At 38.5% G+C, this 25,698-nt stretch overlaps 1 protein-coding gene across 1 annotated transcript in view; it reads right to left on the bottom strand.

Annotated features, from left to right (window-relative positions):
• Positions 1 to 5,769: 5,769 nt before the first annotated feature.
• cog6 (component of oligomeric golgi complex 6) overlaps positions 5,770 to 25,698 on the bottom strand; it is a 33,691-nt gene continuing 13,762 nt past the window's right edge. Inside the window, exons 5-19 of the mRNA XM_066678889.1 lie at positions 24,143 to 24,254; positions 22,488 to 22,570; positions 22,222 to 22,292; positions 21,842 to 21,935; positions 19,472 to 19,600; positions 18,485 to 18,576; positions 17,770 to 17,834; positions 17,409 to 17,500; positions 17,197 to 17,314; positions 15,050 to 15,181; positions 13,901 to 14,068; positions 13,624 to 13,731; positions 10,825 to 10,878; positions 10,639 to 10,718; positions 5,770 to 7,020 (exon numbers count right to left, since the gene is read on the bottom strand). Of these exons, the coding sequence (XP_066534986.1) occupies positions 6,873 to 7,020; positions 10,639 to 10,718; positions 10,825 to 10,878; positions 13,624 to 13,731; positions 13,901 to 14,068; positions 15,050 to 15,181; positions 17,197 to 17,314; positions 17,409 to 17,500; positions 17,770 to 17,834; positions 18,485 to 18,576; positions 19,472 to 19,600; positions 21,842 to 21,935; positions 22,222 to 22,292; positions 22,488 to 22,570; positions 24,143 to 24,254 (1,546 nt within the window). The 3' untranslated portion in view covers positions 5,770 to 6,872. The remainder of the gene's footprint in view (positions 7,021 to 10,638; positions 10,719 to 10,824; positions 10,879 to 13,623; positions 13,732 to 13,900; positions 14,069 to 15,049; positions 15,182 to 17,196; positions 17,315 to 17,408; positions 17,501 to 17,769; positions 17,835 to 18,484; positions 18,577 to 19,471; positions 19,601 to 21,841; positions 21,936 to 22,221; positions 22,293 to 22,487; positions 22,571 to 24,142; positions 24,255 to 25,698) is intronic.

Genomic DNA, 25,698 nt, shown 5'->3' with positions numbered 1-25,698 from the left:
TCTTTTAGTAAGAATAACTGCCTGTTTGTATGGATTCAGTGAAGCAGTGCTACCACTGATATCAGAAATATAAGTTTGAATCACACTGATTCAACACTCACAACTGTTATGGACTAGTTGTTGTAGAGCTTGTTGGACTGTAATGCTCGTAACTGATTCATATTAGTTAAAGGATTTTCTGGAGGCTTTGTTTCAACCCAGTTTTTATTAGTAATATCTCACCTGCCTCACGTTATTCACATCACTGGCCAAAAACGTGATTTGGTGAAGCCAAACATCTCCATGTAGTTTATAAGTATCCTGAAACGATCCAGAGAGATATTCCTCAACCTCAAATAAACCCACACAGTACTCACTACTGCCCCCAACAGCGATGCAGCACTAAGTCAGAAGTTACATTAGTTAAACAAGCACTACATACACTTCTCAATGTACAAATAATCCCCTTCAAGTACTACTTTAGTTTAATAGCAGTTTAAGTTTAAGAAGTCAGTTAAACAATACTGAGGCGGATGACAAATTTTTATATCTTTCCGCTACGACACTTCTCAGGCAGTATTTCTCCATGCTCTCTTACCTTCCCTGACCCATATGCCAGCCTTCGTAACAGGGGAGACTGCAGACATCAGCAGAATACAGCCTTCTGCCCGCACCTGCTTTATCACACTCTGTAGGTCAAAGGGCAAACGCGAGACTTTTCCGCACTAGTTAACTAAGAGCAATGAAGCAGAGAGGTGAATGAATGGATGGATGCATGGAAGACAGGATGGACAGATGAGTGTGTTGGCCGTGTTTGTGTAAGTGGTGACCCTAATGGTCCATCGTACGGCTGTTTATGCGTCTGACCACCTGTTGCACATCAGCTAGCTGGGCGTGTGACACGTGCTAAGTGGCTGGAGCGTACGTGGATACAGTTAAGCACAAATTCAAGCTCTGCTGCACATTCTAGTTAGTGACACTATGGCTAAAAATGATGGAATCACCATTCAGAATCACTGAAATGTTTATCTTAGATTTGTTTTATCTTAGATTATATTATATCACCTGAAAATCTGCAAATCAACAAAGGAGCTGCTGAGATCCTTGGAACATGACTGAAAATATCACTGAAGGTGTTAATGACATGAAATGACTTGTTTCACAAAAATAGGAGCTTGCAGCCAACTTCTGTAACTGAGATCTCTGACGTAAATGAGTGAGGAAATTGAAGAACACTGAAGAACAGTGAAAATGACTATATATATATATATATATATATATATATATAAATTAAATTAAATTAAATTAAATGTCAAACCTGTCTATAATTTATTACGCTGTAGTACACTATATTGCTTTTAACGGCAACTTATTGCTGCAACAACACTAAATAATACCACCTGATCTGTAGGTCATACAAATACCAGTTCCAAAAGAAGATGGGATGATGTGCAAAACATAATATACAACAGAATGCAATGACCCACGTCATTTAACCCCCAAATTTAATTGAAAACTATACAAATATTTATATATACTATATACAATATTTAAATTATATTGAAATTAAGAAATTTTGAATTTGATGCCAGCAACTTACCAAAAAAAAAATAATAATAAATTGGGCAGCGGCAAAAAAAAAAAAAAAATAGATTTAGTAAAAAACTAGTGTAATACTAGAAAAAAAATTGTTTAATTGTCAACAGGTCGAGGACATGATTGGATTAAGAGAGAGTCCCAGATAGACCAACTGTTTCAGAAGTAAAAATGGGGAGGGGTTTACCACACTGTGAAACACTGCACAGGCCGTCTATCAGTTCAAGAATAATGTTTCTCAAAAAAAAAAAAAAAAACAGGGAATTCTTCATCTACAATACGTAATATCACTAAATGTTTCATAAAATATGGAGAAATCTCTATATGCAAGGAACAAGGCCTAATATTAATATTGGTTGGGTGTGATCTTCAGGCCCTGAAGTGGCACTGCAATTACACCATTAATACTGAACAATATATAACGGTTTCGGAGCAACATTCTACTGTTTAAACATTGTCTTTTTTTGGAGAAGTCCTTGCTTATTTTTGCAAGACAATTTCAATCCACATTCTGCACAGACTATAACAACAGCCTTGTCTTGTATTTAAAGAGAGGTGCTAAACTTCTTCAGATCTTCAGATCGAGAATATATGGCACACCATGAAATTCAAAATGCTACAACAGAGACCGGAACTGTTGAGCAGATGAAATTCTAAATCCAGCAGGAAAGGAAAAACATTTCACTTTTAAAACCACAGCAACTGGTCTCCCCACTTCCCAAATATTTAGAGCATTAAAAATAGATGTGATGCAACTCAGAGGTAAATGTATCCCTGTCATAAATGTTTTGTAAAATAAAAATTAAATAAATAAATTCTACATTTCCAAAAAGAAAAAAAACCTTAACATTTTTAAATTTGTCTGTGTACTATTTCTATTTAAATATAGGAACTAAATTACTTGCACATCATTGCATTTTTTTTATTTCATTTACATTGTGCCCAGTATCAAAAATTTTGTGGAAATTAAATTGATATTTAAACCTACACAATTTGTGTGTTAAAAATATGAAATAATCAGCAGCCTTCTGACAATGAAATGAGCTTATGTATGTGTAATATGCTATTACAAACAGTTTGTAACTCTTGCAGCAAGCCCCCCCCCCCCAGATTTGGGACTAGGGGGCAGTCCTGGAGAGGCAGTATGAATATTAACTGGAGACTGAGTAATGTGAAGTTGTGCTATCAGCCTCCAGAGTAAAACCTGAGCAAGTTGTTTGTCTGTGTTGCAGCAGCATGGCTGGTTTACAACCTAAGCTACAATTAAACAAAGCTGAGAGAAATAAAATCTTTCCCCTGGAAGTTAGAAGTAGTGTCATTCAGTTTTTTTAGGCACAGAAAGGGAGGAGGAAACGTTTGGAAAAGATGGAAAGATCGCACGTATTCAGGCATAATGCTCTGACCTTTTCACGCCATGAATAAAAACACCTTGACCTTTGTTCAGATGTACAGTGTGGGGCTGGGGGAGGAAAAATGAGAGATGGCGTTAAAGGTACAGTAAAAGTTCGCATTCATTGTGGGTAAATGAGTGGGCATTACAGGAAATCAGGGCTAGAAAGTCTTAAAGGTCTTTGCTTTCACGCTGAATGTTACTCAGAAAAAAGTGTATAAAAGAATAATACAGTATTTAAAAAGTACTCAAAATGGAAATGTAATTCATTCTTACATTGCTTTGTTTGTGGTTGTATTCCTAAAAGTATTTTATTCCATCTCCTTTACTCAAGTGCTTAGAACAACATACACAGACCATTAAAATATTTTTGTTTTGTTTCTTCCCTCTATGACCATTTGATCGCTCCACTGACCATTCAGGTGCAATTTGTGAACTGCAGTCCATCTATCGCTCTGAATATTTCTCAGCCCCCTTTCACAATGTTCTTCAAAAGTCAGGACCCCAGCAAAGCAGGTTTAATTTGGATGGTGGTTCTTTCTTAAGACAGCGGTGTGTTACACTAGTTTGAATGGATCAGACACATCAGTGCTACTGGACTGCTGGTGTTAATGCCAATGAAGCACTGAGAACGATCCACGTCTCAAATAATATTCACACACTGTTGTTTCTGAATACAGAAAAACAAGGTGAAAGGAGGTAAGTAAAGTATGCAGAGCAACAGATAGACTAGAGTCTAACTGCAGGACAAGGTGCACCATGGTCAGTGGAGCCGATATATATATATATATATATATCATTTCAATATCTGATGAGCAGACGGATAGAAATATTACAATTCTGAACATCAACCATTTGGATATTAATATGTTTGCATTAATCTCCATTATAAGCAAAATATGTATTTGCCTTTCATCCCCTGACCAGATCTAGTTCCTGAGATACAAGGGCTTTGTCTAACAGTGAAGAAGAAAAAAAAAAAGAAAAAAGATCTACATTTATGGTTAATGTGATAAATTCTCTTATTATATTTTTCTGAATATTTCAGGTGGTGCTTTCAAAAGCATTGAAAATGTGTCCTATTAAAATATATTTAAAAGATCCCCTCCACTAAAAATCAGCCTTGTTAACAGCCCCTTTTAAAGGCAGGAGGAGGATTGTTTTTGGTTGAATCAATGGCAGCAGAGGGATTTGAAGTCTTGGAGATTTATTTTTGTTAATCACTGCATTACAAAAGAAAATGTTTGATAGAAAAATTGTGTGACTATCAAGATGCTTTTACTGGAAATAGACAAAACGTACAACAGCTGCAAACCAAATAAGGAGCTTCTGGTGTTCTTGAGACAGTGGACTGACTACACCAGAGATCGGACAGTTATATTGCATGTGTTTGGACTTACCTGGACGGGAGAACAAAAAAGGGGGAAAAAAAACCCAAGAATGTACTTTCATAACCAAAGAATGAAAACAAATATTTTTATTAAATGTTGTAAAATTGTCACATAAAAACAAATAAGGAATTTCTGGTACATAAACCTACAACACCATCATATAAAAGAAGTCTACAATTGATTGGCCTTGTGTTGACACACTACTGTTACACTGCACTGCTTCATGGGCTGAATGTGTTGAGTAGATTCAGAGACAAAACTGAGAACTCATATGGATTTAATACCACAGGATTGAGCAGTCCCTAGATATGACTTCATTCACTTTCAGTGTCCAACACTTTAGTGTCAAGCCAGTTTAAATAACACCTCAAGGTATGAAGCATTAGAATATCACGAGATGAGGACTGCCATCTGGAAACTTAAGGATCACTGAATGCAAGGAGCACTGAACGTCACAGCTGCCTGCAGATCTATATTAACCTCTTGTAAATCTGCTTTAAAAGAATTTACAGTGCACTATCAAAACATGGAGTGTAATGGCCTCTCAACGTTAGCCAGTTTATGTGAAAACAAAAGTAGTAATAACAACTAAACAGCACTTAAAAAAACCCAATACAACTACTACAAACAAAAAATCACCCAAGAGCAAAAGAGCTAAGAAAATAGGGAAAAGAATGACATGTGATGTGATAAAATCACACTTCATTCTGTAATATGATTGAAGTTTAAAATAGAACGTCAAGTTGAACACCCACTTTACCAAAGACCACAACTTTTGGCAACAATCACACTTTGCTTGACTTGGTTTTTCAAGGACTTGAAAGCCTGGAGCTGAATGTGAGGCATGCGAAACTCGCTGCCATCCTGCTGGCCACAGGCAATGTGGGAAGAGTCCCCTTACTGCAGCCATGTGACCCTCTTCAAATCCTCTCCAGATGAAAGCCTGTGTGTCCTCAACTGCTACTCTGCAGTCTTCCCAGTGTGGTCTCCTCTGCCTGGTACATTCTCTCATCATCCAGCCCCTCACGCCTGCCAGGGCTCAATACTTGGTCCTCTTCCGTTTAAAAAAAAAAAAAAAAAAAAAAAAAAAAAAAAAAAAAAAAAAAAAAAAAACTAGAGCGAACTTCTATTATTAGCCAGAGAGTAATGTGGCATTTTTTATACTGGTGCTGTTTTTCATCGTTCTGCTAAATATAGTTGATGAATGAGCACTGGCAGGCATTTTGCCTGCAATTAAAGGATGGCGTGACTAGCGATCAGGTCGCCGACATAAAAGCACCATTGTCTGAGAGCATCCAGCCAGCCAGCGCACCATTGGTTGGCGCTTTGGCTGGGCAGCCGCAAAATTTCATTTAACTATCTCTTTCAAAAGAGGCGGAGAAGGGGGGGAAAAAAGAGAAAGACACCAGCATGTGAACATTTGGGTGTATTTTAATGCAGTTCAGAAAAAAAGAAGAAAGGAAAAACTGTTACTTATTACAGGCTGGAGCTGAGTCAGACTGGGCTCTGTAATGTGTGTGTGTGTGTGTGTTCTGAAAGTGTAATCATTTACAAATAACAGAATATAACACAATAAATACCCAATTTAGTTAAAGGTGTTACCTTCTTCAATTTGGTCATGAGTAATTGCTCTAATAATTTAGAGAAAAAAAAAAAGTTTTTCTGTTCAATTCCGCCCCTCAATACTAAAGCCATTGTTAAATCTGTAGAACCTGATGAAGTGGTCAGAAGATGGTAGAATATGCTGCTTTTTTACAGAAATGATATCTACATTTAACCAGCATAGCCCAAAAGCTGATTTTATCTGTATACACTCCCTTGGGGCTGTAAGTGCTGGAACTGTGATAACCACTGCCAAGAATGTCTACTATGAACAGTTCAGCTTCTTCATTTTTATATGAAAACCATGATTAATCCAAAACACCCAAAGAAACTCCCATAAGGAACTCGTAAGGGTAATCAGAGGATGACAATGCAGTGATTGATTACTGGGGTGATTAGTAAATATAATCCACAATATCGGTATTGGGAAAACCACTAACACACAATATACTGTGTAACCTTTGCAGTGCAAATGTTTTTGCACACCTGTATGTGTGTGTGGAGTATGTACATTCATGTATGTGTGCGGTGCTACAAGCTCTTAAGTGTGTTCTCCCAGGCCTGCCAGTGGGAATCCATTCATGTCAAGAGGAAAAATATGTTTGGTTTTTTTCCAGGGTGCAAGCCGTTCTCCCTTCCTCAAACACAGCCTTTTACCCACAACAATGTGGGAGCTGAAGAGAAGGACACAAAGTGGCTTAACAGTTCAAAACACACACACACACACACACACACAGTTACTACCCACGACTGTTAACCTAGGCCACACCGCAAGAATCCACCCCATGTGTCCACCTCCTACTGACCGGTTCAAACTGCGGCCCAGCCGTGTACAGTAATTGATCCTCTGGACGCAAAAGTCAATGATACTGCTTAAAAGGCCAGTAGTGTTTTGTGGGAGTGTGTGCTGTGGCTCAGGACAGCAGGGTTTGTACCTGCTGAGGGGATCTGTATAACACACTTTCAGGTTCTCTGTAGCCATTGGCTGGGTTGGTTACACCTCTATATATCTCTCCATAAGCACGACACACCAGTTCTGTGGACTGCTTGAAAATCTGCTCTCTGTGGAAGATGAAGAAAAGAAAAGAGAAAAAAATAAATAATCAGTTTTCAATCTGCACAGTTGAGTTATTTTGACCAAGAAAATAATCTGAACTGCAAATCTAATCTGAAGTCATTTTTCAAATGGAACAGGACTTCATAAAATACATTTCTGTTGACTATTCGGATGTTTTTTCTCAGTTGCACTGACAGGGGAGTAGCCATGGCAATGTAAACAACCCCATGGCAGCAAGTGGTTTTTCCTCACATTTTTTACAAGTTTTTATTTTCTGACAAAAATCCGCAGCTGTAATTGTTAGTGACTAATATGAAGGAATTTGGGGAATCATTTAAGAACTTTAAACATTTGCTTGGACATTGTACTGCAGCAATGGTATATGACAAATTATTCAAACGGGAGCATTTGGTGGTCAAGTCTAGTAAAGCGTCTACAAGAGAAAGTCCAGTTTTAATGGCGTTACATTGTGGAACCCATCTTTAATCAACGATGTACTGCATGTATTATTTATTAGCTTGTTTTGTTAAAGCCACACCACATTCAACTAATTCATCTAATCACAGTTAAGGGGTGTAAGTGAAATGCAGGGCCAGGTAGCTCACTGGTGGCCGGTCAGACATAAGTAATGCGATTTAGGTTTGTGGGGGGTGAGACTGTGGTAAGGAGCTGCTGACGAAAAGTCTGCCCTACATACCATAGTATATTCAAGCAGGACCCTATAGTTAAAAGTGTAAACAGATGAACAAAACATGTTCTCAGTTTGCTATTCAAGGTCACTACACTTCCTGTAATTAAAAGTTTTATTGTAACATCCATTTCAAGTTCCATCCATTTCAGTTGTTTGCATCTGAGTGTTTGGAAATAAAGAAGTCTGAGAACCAGTCTACTGCTTTCAGTCTTTTCGTCTTACGTATAAGCTTGTATTATATAGTGTTTTTAACTGGCTTGACCCAATTTTACAGATGTAAAATATTACACCTTCTGCATTTAAAAGCCACAACAGTCTATGTAAACATGAACATTACACATTATAAAATGTAAGACAAAGATATGGTCAGTCACACTGCATTCAAGCAGTCAGAGGAAAGTACAACTCGGGTCCAATGAACTCTGCAGAAGGACTAAATTAAACAATTAACACAGCATAAACTCTACAGTAAAAGCTCCAAAAACAGCAAACTCCACTCCTCTGCCACAATAAAAGGAACAGACATATCTTTATGACATACACTGATCATCCACAGCATTAAAATGGCCTCCTAGTTTCTTCACTCATTGCCCTTTTCCGGCAACTACACTTACTGTATCAGTGCTCTCCATTTTTCCTGTTGTTCGGTGGTCAGAACCACCACAGAGCAGGTATTATTTGAGCGACAGATCATTAACAGAAATGCAGTGATACAAATGCAGTAGGATCACTTGTTAGTGTGTGTTGCGCTGGTGTGAGTGGACCTCACACAGCAGTGCAGAAGGTTTTAAACCTTCTGTAACACTGCTGGACTAAGAAAAGTCCACCAACTAAATATATCCAGCCAACAACATCCTGTGGGCAGCGGCCTGGGACTGATGATGAAGGACTTGAGAATGACTAACACAAGCAGTGCAGCCTCTGATTTAAGTCAGGGAGCATGCTCAGATTTTTAAACTCCCAAGTAGTGTCTGATCCACTCGTACCAGGGCAACACACACAAACATACCCACACTATACCAGTGTCACTTTACCCATTCTGAGAATGCTCAACTACAAAATAAAGGCAGCTCTGTGGTGGTCCTGTAGGGTTTCTGACTATTGAAGAGCAAGATAAAACGGGGTCGTAATGTTAGGACTAATTGTTGCACAACATTCTCATTATTTAGGATTTTTGGCTAAATAATGTGAAAGCTATGAAAATAATAATAAAAAATGTCATCTAAATTTAACAGGTAAACAGGTCAAATTAAATACTCAAGGTTTACAAGGTTACAAGGTTTTCACTGTTCCAGGGTTACAACCCTGCCATGTGGAGGTTGTAATTCAAGTAGATGTTATGATGCTTTATTACAAACTCTACGAGAATAAGGTAAATAATATACTACACAAAACGTTACATTTTACTGAGTGTTAGTTTGTATAGGAACCTCCATACGTACACCAATAAAAACTGCTACGTTATTACAACTAATTTTTTAGAAGATGCAGTCCTTCAGGAAATCATATGCCAACTGTGCTAAGACTTCACAAAATCCTTCAAGTTGCACACAAACAGTAGGTCTCCACTCCACTGCTCCACAGTCAGCAGAAGAGGCTAACAGTGCCACCTACAGCTACACAAAATCTCAGCTGCTGTAGTAAACATATGAGGACAGTGTGGGCTCTCGCGGTAAAAGGGCAACTGAAAAGCACGCAAACATTTATCTCTGTGCATAAATATGCTTTAATTTCAAATACCAGCTTGGTTTTAACATGAAGTGTGTATAGCAAAGTGCATAATATATGAATGTGTGTTGACAAGCTTTCCAATAAATCATTCCACATCTATTTGTCTCACTCTGAAAGCCACATAGATTCAAGCCATGTTTAGCGGTTATGTGTAGGCGAGAGAGATTTGGAGCTTGGAACGGGTGGGCGAGGGAGGGGAAAAAGAGCGCGAGATAGAGAAATGGACCGGCAGGTAATTAGTGGTGGCCGGCCCATCCGCAATTCCATCTCCATTAATAGAGAACATTAACCTGAGGGACACTGAGTGCTCCTAGAGCCCTGCTACATTTCCCAGTAACAATGTGACTCAGTCAGTCTCTCTCTCTCTCTCTCTCTCTAACAGCAAAACCATACTCATGCTAAAAGCATACTCCTGCTGTGAGAAGTGAGAGGGAGGGGGGGAAAAAAGAAACATAACAAACGCACATGTAGTCTCTCATGCTTGCCGTTCTATTTGCAGTCCACAGCATGATTAGTTTTAAGGGCAATAACGAACAGTCCTCTCCTGAACTGTGTACGTGCCATAGTGGACTGTCAAGATTATTCAATTAAAAAAAATAAATGAAACAGTTGTTCTTCAAGAATTAACAAGAAGTCATTTTGCTTGGTGAACTTTTCTATTCTCTTACTGTAACATTATGTTATTGTTCATTACCACAGTTCATGTTTTTAACCATTTTACAATTGAAATCTGTGAAAGACATTGGCAAGTCTGTTATTAAGTCAAGTCCATTTGGATTGTGTGCAACCTAAATCTAACATTGCAACCTATGGAATCACCCGGAGCTCAGTTGCTGGAAGGTAATTATCTTACAGTATTCAGGTGCTCAATATGTTTTTAAATCCAGATCTTTAAAAAAAAAAAATTAGCTGAGCATGTGCCCGTGGTGCCATTGTTTTTAATGGTGCTGTAATTTGATTTAGACCTTTCACTACTTTTTTGCCTTTTCCTGGTCAAAATATTTTGAGATATTGTAATACATTAGAAATCTAATACAAATTATTATTATTTTTGAAAAAGAGACAGCATGAATGCAGACTGCTACAACCATGACTTGACAATTATAGTGCCCCATACCGACAAAGTTGACATGTAAACGTACATCACGAATGCCGCTGCACTATAGAGTGTGTAGCATTACAAAATAAAACAATTTCTCACTTGATAGCTGCACTGAGGAGAAAGTTGAGCTGAGTCATCACAAACATATCAGGAGACGATAAATAACGATCAAACTGGACCTGAGCAAAAAGAAATCATTACTAATAAAACCTAAAAAAGTCTGCTGTGTTCTGAGAAACAAAAGTGTGTAACCACAAGTACAGATGATCATGGCAAAAGACTTACCATAGCTGCTTTTAGAGATGAACTGTCCATGCTTGGGAGGTTGGAGAGAGGACCCTGGAGGTGGATGAGAGTGAGAGAGAGAGAGAGATAGCGAAAGTAAGTGAGCAAGAGAGAGAGAGAGAGAGAGATGCTAATCTGTGCCAATATGTACATAACAAATCAGCTTTTTAGTAGAGAGCTAACAGCACAGGGCAGGAAATACACCCTGGACAAGGTGCCAGTCCATCGCACATTGACGCCAGGGCATCACACATTCTCAGCTGCAGGCACAGTGCCACCCAAGGGGAAAACAACTGGCACAGTACCAAACAATATTAGACATGACATATCTACTGTATTATGTTACATCAATTAAAGTCCAAGGTCTCTCCAGCAGCAGAACACACCATTTGAGGGAACACTGACTTCCAATCAGCTAATAACACTGATATAAATTAAATTCCCATTAGTTTGGACTAATTATATCCTATTTGAAGAGTATAATATTTTAAAAATAATAAATAAATAAATAATAAAATAAAATAACATAAAATAACATTTACACACATATGACCTGGAGTTACACAGTGTAACGGTTTTTGAATTCTGGGACAGGCAGCACAGAAGCTTCAAAAGAATTATTAAAATGCCTTTGTCATCAAGACCCAAATCACTTTCACTGTAAGAAGTCAGAGTAATAGAGCACAGGAGGTGCCCATAATTAATGCTGAATGTAGCAGGAGAAGGCAGCGGAGCAGGAGGCAAGACAGTTGTGTTCTGCACTTGTGGACAGCAGGTGTCTCGAGGCAGTTAGTCACCCCACAGCCTTTCACGGGGGAGGACTGGCATAGGAATGACCAGACTGCATGACTGAGCCAAGGCCTCTTTCTCTGTTTTCCTTACTCAATATTCTCGTGTCTCTCAAGTGTTCATTCATATGGATGACAATAGATTATGACGAGGTAGTTATAAGTAGCTCTTGGAACTATCACAATTTTGCATCATTTGTTCTACTCAAAAATACTGCACAAGGCAGACAGTATGATGTGAAACACAGTGAAAACATTTTTTAAAGGATTATACAGGTGTGTGGACACATAAATCTTTACAAATCGTTTTTTTGTCTGTTCTTTTTTGTCAAAGATAAACTTCAGTCATGTGCCCTACATTTCAGTTTCAGACAAGGAATGCATCACTAATTCAAAATTATTCACCGTTTTCCTCGCCAGCCAGAATATACAGCCAGAAGAATAATTGTTATGAAAACTCTATCAAACAGAACATTAAAATGCACAAGCACAACCACAGACCTCTGAGAATTCTGGGAAAACTTATGTACAAATTAAAAATATACATCTTCACCCCCACCACCCCCAATACAGCTTTTGTACCCTATACTTTTCTGCTAAATAAAGACTTTATATCCTCAAACATCAAAAACAACAAAATGAATGAAGAAGAAAAGGCTTTAACAGATGTCTATAATCAGACGTTTGATAAATGGGAGAATATGGGTAATAATTTCTCTCTTTTTTGCTCCATGGGCTTTTTCAATCTCAGGTCATTTCCTGGTGTCTGAAAAACTTGAGTGAAAAAGCTGCTCTCAGGGATCTATTGATGAGAGCTTTACCATGGTGTAACCATGGAAACGAGGTCTAAAAGAGAGCCTATGTAAACAAAAGACTATTCCTGTAAAATACGAAAAAGGGGGAGGAAGAAAAAAAAAAAAGAAAAAAGAAAAGTGAACCATCAGTGATTGGGACGAGCGGCCGATGGACAGCATGCTCGTTACAGGCAATATAACAGCCATAAACCCAGCTTTAAATATACCACAGCGTAGAGCAGCTTCACAAAGCTTCCTTAATGACATATGGATACACACACTTTAGAAATGAGTTTATATCTCTGTGGTTTGCCTGTTGGAAAAGAGACGGACTACAAAACATTTTTTCAAATCTAACTATTTGATTGTGTTCAGAAGACATTAGGAAACCACAAAAGACAACACAATTAAAAAGGCTGTATCAGTGAAAAACTACATTTCATCTGTTTCTTTGGAATACATTAGTTTGATTTACAAAGCCTCAATTAAAAATAAAAAGTTGAGATACTGTGCAAAATGTAAATAAATACAGAATGCAGTGACGTGCAAATTATTTGAACCCTATAATTAATTGAAAATTAAAGACAGCGTGTCAAGTGTTCAAACCGAGAAATGTGATGATAGTAACTTGTTTAAAAAAAATTTGGAAAAGGGTGTGTTTACCACCGTGTTGCATCACCTCTACTTTTAATAGAACTCTGTTAATGTTTGGGAGCTGAGGAGACCAAATGCTGTACTTAAGAAAGTGAAATGTTTCACATTGAAAGTCTTCAAACCACAGCATCAGAGTGGCATTCAGAAAATACTGAGACTGTAAAATCTTGAGAATTCCCCAGGAAACTGATGACTTGATGATTTGGACTGATGAATGTCATTGTTACAGCGTACAATAACATTACTGGAATTCGATGGGTGTTCTGAAATGCTTGAATACTACAACTACTTCTAGATTAGAGATTAATGTTAATGTGACTCTTTGAGTACAAAGATCAGACAAGTGCTGTATCAGATATGGAATTTCAAACGTTGTCTCTTCTAATCCCAACCTGTGACTATTTTGGGATGTAACTGCACCAAGACCTGAAGTAGAAGATTATGAGTCTAAATTCAATTTTACAATTTTTAACAGCATCAAGTTCCTACTTCAACTTCTGTCAGAAGAAAAATGTGGTCTTATTGTGTCAATATCTCAGACCCAGTACAAAAATGTGTCCTACCTGCTCTGGACTGTACTGCTGTAGACAATTGTAGATGTATCCGAGTCCAGCTCTGGTCAGCACATAGGACGCCTGCTCATTAATTAGAGTGTCCAGATGAGCCTCAATCTAATTCACACAGGAAAAATAGACGAGAAATAAAGTTCATTTAAAGAGCTGCAGTTCAAGTCAGTTCAAAAAGAAGTTCATTACAACAGCTTACATGAAAGAAAACTGTGCAAATCTCCATAATTCATGCATGAAATTCTCTATAAAACACATTGCTGTCATACTGCACCTGGAACTCGAGCATCTCTAGCCGCTTGTCAGTAAACTCAAACAGGGCCAGAGTGGTTTTCATCATGTAAAGAGAGTTCACCATGTACGTGGCCATGTCTGCGGTCCCTAAGTTGCTGGCTGACACTGTGCAGAGCTGCAGCAGGGGGTCCAGAATACATGACAACACCTGAACATAGACGTGTGGAAAGAGAAATAAGTGATATCTACTACAAGAAGTAGCCAACAATATATCTGAAAGTGATTATTTACTATATATGCAACTCTTAAGATCAAGAAGAAGCCAGTTACTAAAGGGTGACCATTTCAAAGAGAAGTTTAGTACAGAGAACTATACATCCAGGTCAGTAAGTGTCACTACAATAAAACAAGCATGACAGTTGGGACAGCATAACTTTCAGTTCTTGATTGGTGCGGAGGGAATTTTTGGCTTTACTTGCCTTTTCACTCAGTAAAACATTGTTTTGGTCAGTCAGAAATGTTCCTCTCTGTTGGAGGTGGTTGTCTTAGCACTACACGTGGATCAAAGTATTCCTGCCAGTGTAAACTGAGAGCCTATAACTTCAGAGTCTGTCAGATATGCCCAGATCATCAAAAACCTTTACGATGTTTCACAGATGAGCAAGGATGCCTCGCATTGGCTGTGTTCTACTCTTCTCCACTCGCTGACCTTTCTAAGATGTGTTTATAGTCACTCCTTGTGAAACTTTGCTCTGCACTTTTTAGCCTATTGTAATCGGGCCTTCTGTTTTGGAGAATTAAGATGAGGTTTACATCTTGCGGTTCAGCCTTTATAATTCAGTTGCTGAAATCTTCCATAAACATTATGTTGCTCCTGTAATCTGGATGTTGTTGGTGATTTCAGGGACAGCTATTTAGACTCGTACAACTCTTACAATCAGCTGTAGTGCTTTTCCTCGGTAGTCCTGGTCATCACTGCTAACACAACACTTAAATGTATTTTCTGAGGGTATTATAAATAGTGGGTTTTGAAGGAAATAATTTTTTTTTTGCATAATGCAGCAATTCGGAGCAATTCTTGTGTGTCCTACTCAAGAAAGAAAGCTAGAAAAGCACTTAGGTATTTTAAAAGTAAGCTGTATAAGAATCATTATTTCTCTATTATTGCTAGCAGCAATATGTCCATTACCTGAGCAAAGTCAGCCTGCCGGGCACCTAGAGGAAGAACAGAAGAGTCGTGGGAGGCCAGAACCTCCCTGAGAAGAGAGAGGGTCTGAGTGAGGGAAGATGTGGGGCCCAGGTCTGGAGGAGGTAGTTCAACCTATGCAAGATACAGAAAATAAGCAGAAAGACAATGGAATGCCAGAAACAAGAAATCCTTTATGGATTTTTCTTGAATTTTATCCCAAGACATAGTTTGACAATGGTGTTTTAATATCCAATTTAGTTTAAGCTGCTTTTTACTGTTCCCCAATCAAAAAGCAGACTGCCTAAATATGGGAAATATTGATTGTATTGTGACATGACAACAATGATGATGACTTCAGAATTTAGTACCAGGCTGCAGAGAGAATGATATATATATATGTGTGTGTGTGTGAAGAGGGCAAGTACAGCTTTCTGAAAATCATAGGAGTATTGATGTGCTAGCATTTCTCCTGCGGTGTTGCTCAGTGTGTGAAAAGTGGGAGAAGAGGGTTGCATTGACAATCCAACACAATGGGTAGCACTTTGAACACATTTTATAAGTGGTCAGAAACCTGTAAATAACTCATGAAAGAAAAAACCACACCTTTGTTTTTCTTGTGAAATTCCCAATAAGTTTGATGTGTGACATGACCCTCTTCCCATTGAAAAAACAAAAGTTGGATCCAAAATGGCCGACTTCAAAATGGCCACCTTGGTCACCACCCATCTTGAAAAGTTTCCCCCTTCCCATATACTAATGTGCCACAAACAGGAAGTTAATATCACTAACCATTCCCATTTTATTAAGGTGCATCCATATAAATGGCCCACCCTGTGTGTGTGTGTATGTGTGTATATATACATATTTTATATTATATAAATATATATTATATTTTTAACCCATGTATTTAATGGTCTTATTGATCTTTATAAAAAGAATTCAGGAGAACATGAATGAAGTAGCTAGCATCTAAATGGCAAGAGCTTCTAAGCAGTTATACAATACAGCTAATTGAATAATACTCCTATGATTTTCAGAAAGCTGTACTTGCCCTCTTCACATGCTCAATAACCTGCCTACCTTGTGTGACACTGCTCTGACTCTTCTTACTGCTTACTAATAAATGCCTGGCTCTTTCTTCCATCCCTCCACGCTAGCAGACCCTAGTGCCCTGCAGCCTCTAATGGAGCTTATTAGCTCTGGTCAGCGTTCCTGGCACTGAGCGTTTGCCACTGATACGCAACGTCCCTAAGCCTGAGCTGATTGGATTAACGTGCTGCTAAGGCGATAATTCCCTCTGAAGAGCAGAGAGCAAAACCCTCTTGTTGTTCCAATCGATCTACCTGTCGATGAAACAGCCTTCTGAAGAAGCCTGGCCGTGTTCTAGGATATTTTGGCGGTAATTTAAGAAGCACCGTCGTGGGGCTGCTGTTTTGCAGCCCAGTGTACTTGCTTACGCGGAGGCATGGAGCCCTGGTGTTTACAAGGTACAAGTCCTTCAGAGTTTGTTGACCTCAAGGATTTCACAATAGCAAAAAAGATAGACCAGATAGGTCTTACATAGCTCTGATACGTGAGCTTTTAAAACTCCCTTTTGAGTTCTCAAGGACATTCTGGAGTTGATAAAGGGCATTTATTATGAATCACATTATATGAACGTAATGAACGCTCTCATATAACGCTGCAGTCAGAAATATACTGTTAGGTATGAATTTCCAACTGAAGTCAGACATGATTTGAGCTCATAGAAATATTCAATACTCAATGCTGTGTTACTTCAATTAGTGAGGGATTTTTTTTAACTACAAATATATGTATTTATCCATTTGTTATGACTTGTGTATTAGTCCCACACATTAAGTATAACTAAGAGCATTATAGTGTCACTTTATTTAAGGTGTTCACTACAACATACAGTCAGTCAGTGACTCAGTAGAAGACAACAGCTCTCATTCAACAACTCTCTTTCATACCCTTCTCCAAAAGTTATAGCATGGTTTCTGCAGTGCTGAGCCCAGAGCAGCAATGACAAATCCTCTATTCTCCTTATTACTGGTAAGCGTACAATCCCAATGATGATCGTAATTTAATGTAAAAATACAGCCTAGTGTTAGTTTATTTAAACCCTACATCTAAGGCTTATTTACCTTGTCCATGAGTCGGCTAGCATGGACACCGAGGCTGTTGAAGAACATCTTTTTACTGAGGACGTGCATCTCTTCAATAGTGATCAACAGAGATGAAACACTTGTGCCAATGATGCCACTAAGAGAGACAATGAGAGGAAAACAGTAGTGTTTAAGTTTTTTTGATTAGAAAGTCCCCAGTGGTAGACAATCACAGGGTAAGCTTACTCTACCTGATTGTGTGGTGGTAGAACTTCAGCAGGTTGGAAAGTTTGTAGAGCAGCACAGCACCAGGTTCTGCTACAATCACCTGCTCAATTCGCACCTGAGTGATACACAGCCACAAAGAGCAAAGTGGGTTGAATATAAATAAGCTTATGTGCGGGTCAGATTGGTATGACCATACTTCACAATAAATACATCACATTCTAATTTAGTCAGGTGAGTTTTATTCCTGTAGCTATACAAGCCAGCTGACCTAGCAATTTACATATATGAGTGTAACTTATTATTATTATTATTAGTATCAAAGTCTAAAAATGCATAATGACAAGTTTTTTCACTTAACTTGTCTCATGCATGCTTTTACCTCACCTTCAGTGGTCTGCAAACCCCTTCAGTTATGTGGCCAACAATTTCCTGCATGCTGTCTTCAACACCTGTACAGTGAGAGCACAAAACTGCTTATTTCCAAGATAAACTAGGTGCCTTCTCATCTACCAAAGATTGTGATTGCGGTAGATGTTTGAAAACAGTAAACCTTTTTAAATGTAATATTTAAGACATTTTTTTTAACCTTGGTAAGATTGTGTGGTGTTGCTTATATGCTACAAGATGTATCATAGCACTGCTGTCCAGTCAAAAATATGTACCTCCATTTTTGTCATTTTTTTTATTTGACATTGGACCACAGCACCTGTCCCGCACACACTGAAAATGTCATGAGGCAAGCAGCAGAAATAGACATGGATGGGGGGGAAGTGGAGACAGAGTTAAGTGGAATTCATAGTTAAGTGTGTACTGATTGCAGGTGAAGCTATAGAATTAAAATCTAAGCCAATTCTAAGGCATTAGGGAATTTTTCGCCTGGGAAACAACTTCTAAACATGTCATTGTATTGAAGAGAAATTCTTTTTTTATTGCTTTAATTGGCAATATGGATCTTTGCAAATGCAAAAAAAGTATGTACTTAGAACTTTTCCAGTGAACATCTAGACATTTTAAAAAAAACAAGCCTTGGGATTTCTAAATTCATTTCACTGACAATACACACACACACACATATTTATATAGTACAGCTGGGATGTACCTTGCACTGTGACCTGCTTGAGTAAAGCCTCCAGATGCTCCTTCTCTGAGGCTGTGGCCTGGTGTAGCCATGCCAGCATGTCCCCCACATACCTAAGAAAACACATACATACAGTCATATATACCCAAGTTTGGGCACCAAAGGTGAGATGACATTCTGAGATAAAAGTCATATCCTATGTATAGAACATATGATTTATTTCAAGATATATCAAATAATCCATTTACTTGAAGGTGTGTTTGTGTGCAGAGAGCAATATCAGAGCAAATGAATAATCAGTGACCAATGGCAGGGCTGATTTGGCTATGACTGTCACTAACATAACAACAGGGTACTTATTACACAACATGGCCACCTCAGCGTGTCATCATTACATTAGTGTTATATTCCTTATCAGAAAGCAGCAAAAGAGGTGAGAAGACACGCGGTTCTGAGAAACGCTCTTCTCGCCTTTTATCGATGTTCTGCGGAGAACCTGATGTTCTCTCCCCAGGTTTCCAGAGAAGAGCTGAGGATGTTAGAATAGAAACAGGACATAGGCTCCTTGCAACATCCAGAAATCCATAGATCTCAATAGCCGCGCTTTCCCTGAACCCCCTACGCTAACTGATTCCCTGAAGGGGGCCTGAGGGTTTGCTGAAAGAGAATCAGGCTGTTTTTAATGTATTTAGAGGCCAGAATTGGATTTGACACTTTGGAGACACAGTTTAGACACATGGGAAAGTGCAGAGAGCCCAAAAAAAAAGGGGGGGACGGGAAACGTGGTGGCACAGAGGAGTGATGTGTGTGATGTAATGGGATATGGAGTGGCTTTTAGTGCTAAATGACAGCAAGACCCCCAAGATGACCTTCAATTAGCTGCAAAATGACTGTTTTATTTTTGGAGCTCAAAAAGCCAGCCATTAATTTTTTTTCTTCTTCTTCAATGTGTTCAAAAATCTAAATACAGGAAATGAAAGGATGATGTGACTATGCAGAGTACCTTACCTCATTGGGTCATGAGAATGCATCTCTATTGGTCTGGGGGTGCCCCCAGGCCCCCCACGTGTTAGTGCATCGATGAAGCCTCGGACCACTGCACTTCGTCTGGCTGTACCAAATTCATCCAGTGTATATCTGACAATCAGGCAAATGATACAGATATGAGCCTTACAGTTACCTTTTAATGCATGGGCCACTTTTTTACAATTGCCATACCCTAGACAAAAAAAAAAAACATGTTAATCTGATACAAGAATCTATTTAAATTTCTAATTACAGGTCCATTTAGCCAGTAACGTGAAAACTACTATTTGCAACACTCACATTTTAACCAACCTACTATTAAAAGTGCACACTGAAAATCTTTTTCTCAGAACTATTTGAGGGCTAACAGCACAAGAAGAAAATAAATGTGAAGTATGATATTATTTCAAGGTAGTAGATTGTTATTTCAGTGTTTTTAAAACCAAATGGCAAGACTTTACATTGTGTTAAACATGTTTAGTTATTGTGCACTAACAAAGAAAACATGCTCATTTTTAAAAACATTCTGAAAAGGCTGGAAAGTGTCCTGTGCAAAACAAAGCTGTACTTGGACCCCAACCATGACCTCCAGAAAAAAAAGAGACAAAAATGCCTGAGGTTAGAGAGGGCCTCGATCTCACAAGCAGCTGAAAACAGTGGGGGCCCCCGGTGTAGTGGAAGTGCAGCAGTGTTTTGATCTACTGGCTGAGAATGAGCCGTAGCAGACTAAACAGTAGCCACTACACCAACCACAGGGAAAAAGGGGTGGAGTGGCTTTGCACACTTCACAGGAATACACTTCCACTTTCTCTCTCTCTGCTCTGGCCTTGGACTCCCATAACACTTTTTTCAACCAGGGGCCAGGGCACAGAATGTGGGAGAGAAAGTAAGACAGTAAAACTATCTCATAAACAACTTTGTATGTATACATATTCCATTTTCTTTTTTTCTTTTTTTAATAATATGACAACAACCTGAAACATTAAGAAATAATAGGACAACTGCACATTCTACTGATACTCAGATGGTTTCCTTTATAAGGCATGTGCTGTTGGTAGGATTGAAGAAATCAGAAGGGGACATTCTCATGGCTGATCATAAGGGAAACAGTAAGAAGTAACTCTCAACACAAGACCAAGTTTATATTCTGTCTATGGAAACAATGAGATAGAAATCCCCTTACGCAGAACATGAATACTGAAAACAGTTCACTTTTTACTGTTTCTGAGAAAAAAAGTAAATTCAAAATGTAAATATATCACTCCCAAAAACAGGATATAAAAAAAAAAGAAAGAAGCACAGACTTGCCAACACATGTCTGCATTTTCCCAGTGCCCATAAACATGTTGATTCATTGTGGTAATGCTGTCTATGTTACTCTCTATATTAATATCAAATACTATCATGATGTGCACAAAAATGATTAAGAATAAAACCCTAGGATATAAAACAGGGAGACTAGATAAGGGCCTAAATCTACACCACATTAAAACAATGAGAATCATGGAGCCAGACTCCTAACGCTACCCAAGTTAACATCTGTAACAGGTTTAAAAAGTAAGTCTTAATAAAACGGTACAGAGTCAGTCCATTTATTACTTTGGCCAATTTAATTACATTATATTAAGCATCCTACATGCTTTCGGTAAATATCCTTATTATTAAGTATAGTAGATTCAACATCAATAAAAATAGCCATACATTTATTTACTTTGCCATTCACATGCTTATGTAAACTAGTCAATTCAAAAGTTGTTTCAGCAATCCCCCAAAAGTCTCTTAGCAATCCGGTAGCAAACAGAAAATGTTTTTGACATTGCTTTGCCAATGTGCCATTTCCAAACACAAACGCTTCTATAGAATTAGTGGCCGTGTAGCCAACAAAAGGGTACTTGTGAATTTAGGAACACTTAATTAGAAAGTTTTCGTGTTATCATACATTACCATAGAAAGAAAAAGACAGAGAAAGAGATAGTTGAGCTATTCTCAATTCAGTCAATTTTGAGGCAATTCCATCCGTTGTTTGTCACTAAAAGCTTGAAAAATGTAGTCCTATGCTTTTTAAAGGCATGCTTTGACCACATCATTACTTTCCTTTCCTCTGGCACTGAAAGGTAATTTTACATGGAACAATAAGTTAGTGTTTGAATCTGAGGCGACACCATGTGGTAAATAGAAGGAAGTACTGTGACTTCACTGCAGTCAATTGAATTTAATAAAAAAAAAGCTTGGACAAATGGTTTTGTATTGGACGATAGCACGCTCTTACTAGTCATTGGAACCAAATGTTTCTATCATAAATGGCCAACTGGTGCATGTGTGTGTTTGGTGTGAGACAGAGAGTATACTCACTTATAAAGAACAGGACGGTCCTGCAGAGCCTCCATGGCTTGACTCAGCACTGGAGGAACATCACACGTCTCCTGAGTCAGCCCCCGACACTCATCTATATAACAAATACAGAGAGAGTGAGACAGAGGCAAAGAAAGAAAACAGAACAAAAACAAAAAAAAAGCAGAAGTTCATAGAGTTAGGGACATTCCTTTTGAAAATGAAACTAATTTAAATGTTGTTTGCTCTTTTTGGCTTTTAAAGAGTATTTTAATTACAACAGCAAGAGATCAGTGAGTCAGAATTTATCTATGACTCAACACACTCCCTCACAACATCTGTGCCACTGCTCCAGAAACGTTTCATGTGTTTAATGTGCATGGGTGTGAATACACACTCACTCTGTGCCCAGCGGTAGAGCTGCTCATATGATGTCTCCTGTAAAACTGCCATTTGCTCCATAATCTCCAATCTAAATTAATGAACACAATAGCACACCCAAACATAACGTCTCCTAAACACAGTCCTCTTTAGCCTACATCACATTCTATGTTTCTATGTACCATTTTATTAACTATCACTTAGTAATAACAATAGTGCATGAAATAATAATTATTCATAAAAGTATTCTGAGTCAGAGAATTATATAGATCTTTCTTCCTCTCACCCTGCAGTTTGCTGGTTGGTCCTCAGCAAAACCTTGACATCCTCATGAATGTTCTTGACACGACTGAGAGCTTTAAAGAAATCCTGCAGGTCAAAAAGAACAAACACAAATTAAGGGCTACATTATTCCACCAATTAGCTTACAATAAACAGACCTGCTCCTCAACCGAACAGATTTAGATACGCCTCCTACAGTCAGTTTATTTCATTTTGTTTAGCACAAAGCTTTATTTTAAACTGTACAATGATACTGTTTTAAGGCATTCTAAATAATAAACTTTCTGTATAATAATGAGATATTCTAACCATTTTGAAAGCAAAACCAAAAAGATACATATATATACACACACACAGGGGTTAGACAATGAAACTGAAACTTTAGTGTGGGAGGTTTCATGGCTAAATTGGACCAGTCTGGTGGCCAGTCTTCATTAATTGCACATTGCACCAGTAAGACCATGTGCATCCAATGGTTCAAACATTGTATCCTGAAGGCAGTGCCGTGTATCAGGATGACAATGCACCAATACACACAGCAAGACTGGTGAAAGATTGGTTTGATGAACATGAAAGTGAAGTTGAACATCTCCCATGGCCTGCACAGTCACCAGATCTAAATATTATTGAGCCACTTTGGGGTGTTTTGGAGGAGCGAGTCAGGAAACTTTTTCCTCCACCAGCATCACGTTGTGACCTGGCCACTATCCTGGAATAAGAATGGTTTAAAATCCCTCTGACCACTGTGCAGGACTTGTATATGTCATTCCCAAGACAAATTGACGCTGTATTGGCCGCAAAAGGAGGCCCTACACTATACTAATAAATTATTGTGGTCTAACACCAGGTGTTTCTGTTTCATTGTTCAACTCCTGTATATTTATTTATTTATTTTATTTTATTAAGATCTTAATCTAATCTTTGTTACACATGAACGTTAACTTCTTTCTTACATTAAATAGTCCCTGATTGAAGAACTGTAAGCAGACTAAACTATACTGCTAATCTGTAATCCACCAGAGGGCAGTTTGTGCATACAGGACTAGGTAGATGCTGTGGTCAGCTTTATGCATTACACTAAGCTACTAGACACCTGTTCATCCAATGTGTTACATCCAGTGTTAGAATATTAAGACAAACTATGTCTCCCATTTGGAACATTGCAGTGAGAATCGGACTAAAAAACAGCTACAAGAATATTAGAGAGGTCTAGTAGTGAAGTGAATCATCATTTGTAAATTACAAATGCTACTCTAACTCACGCAAAAGACATTCCAGAGTTTACAGGCCCACTGATACATGGTCTACTTCTGCTGAATTTCATAACCCTGTATTTGATGGCTGTCACTGGGTATGGTGATCCTACGCTCATGTGCAGTTGCTTCAGATTGCTACCTTCGATTGGCAGTGCTTTCCTGTGTAGATTACACAAACTGTGTGTGCAGCTGAATATTAGTATCAGTAAAGAGTGCACTTTTTATTTCACTAATTAGAAAGATGTGTATAAACTTGATGAAAATTAAACCCAAGCCTAGACTTCCAAAAATAACTTTTTCAATTTTAACCATTCACAGTAGAAGTTTGGTCCAGTCAACGTTAATTTAACTCTGGAAAAACAGCCCAAAACATGGCAAATTTCACATTGTTACTTGAGGTCACCTCTGTTATGGGGCCGTCACGAGCACAACGTAAGGTGGCCATTTCTTCACTGGATAGCTGAAACTTGGAGAGGAATGCCTGGGCTACCTGCGCTCGCACCTCAAGGCGATGACTAGAAGGAGGAGAGAGCAAGAGAGAAAAGAAGAAAGGTTAATTAAAGGGAACAATAGGCATCTAATCAAGCTGTGTCTGTGCTTGTGTGGAGACATTCAGCAGTTTCATTGTCGTCTCGGTTCATTGTGTTCATGGTCTGATTGAACAATGGAAAGGTGTTTTCTCAACACTAGATGGCAGCAGAAACCTTATAAATCGGCAATACTAGCTGTCAGTGGCCTAAAAAAATCATCTTCATTATTTCAGACTTTCACTAGAAATCTCTGTTCAGCTGCAAACAGCAAGGAAAAAAAGAAGAGAGAGAAGCTGAGAGGAGAAAGTAGCACAGAAAACTAGCTGGAGGCAACTTCTGGCTCCATAGCAAGGCCAGCACATCTGTAAGTATGAGCTGTCCTGCAGGAGAACAATAGTGGCTTTGACAAGGGACCTCCTCAGGGAGGCAACTCAGCACAGACTCATGGAAAAAAAGCACTCTATACTTCAGGCTCCTGCATTTTGTCAGCTGCCTTATCCCCCAACAAAATGCATTACACCTTTACTGACACTGCATCAGTCTATTGCTCTGTAATCTTTAGTTCACAACGGCCTGTAAAAATGTATCTCCTTAATCAATTAAATTTTTTTAATAGAATTTGGGGCTGCATAAAACACATGGATAATATTGCAATTCTGCTTTATACACTATCAGTATCACAAAAAAACAAGATAATATTCAGTGTTTCAGTGTTTATGTAATTAGAAATGTCACATTTATATTTCTGTGTATCAACGTTGGCCAAAAATAAAAATCTGGAACAGAAATTAATCCAGTCCAACCTTGTAACAAATCTAACATCTCCCACTTCACTATACCATCTTCGTCATTCTGTTCCAGTCCCAACTGCATCTGTACGTACTGATGTAAGAGTGTGACGCTGGGTTACAACCAAGTACAACCGTTGACCCAACAGAATCCAATAGCAATCTTCCACAAACCGAAATTATGATGTCAATTTCACACACCACATATTCCTATAGTTTCAGATTCATGTTCTCATTGTGTCTCTGTAAAGAGATAATATTCAATATTCAGTTCCATAAAACATCCATAACCCAGGAGTATATTCTTGTCTGGAAAGACAGCCAGCTAACATAATCAAGACTACATTTCACATGCCATTAGCCTGCACAGCCCAGGTAGCCTCAGGCAGAGTCTTTCAGTGGTGTGCTTATGACTCCTGCTAGACTTAACCCCCAAGCCTCATTCTAATTCTCCACACTGCCTTCTGCCTGATGACTAGCCATGTTACTCCGAGCCTTTACGGTTTCACACAGGCATCAAGGGGATGCGTTTAGTCATGCAGGCTTATTCTAGAAACACATCCCTAGCTTCCTGTGTGAAAGCAAATGGATCACATCTTTTCCAAGCCTGGGGGCAGATGCTAGGCAATCCTTAACCTGTA

Source organism: Hoplias malabaricus, chromosome 1 (assembly GCF_029633855.1).
Source record: "Hoplias malabaricus isolate fHopMal1 chromosome 1, fHopMal1.hap1, whole genome shotgun sequence".
NCBI lineage: Eukaryota > Metazoa > Chordata > Actinopteri > Characiformes > Erythrinidae > Hoplias > Hoplias malabaricus.
The sequence above is the reverse complement of the archived record's forward strand: the minus strand, read 5'-3'. Positions and strand labels throughout refer to the sequence as shown.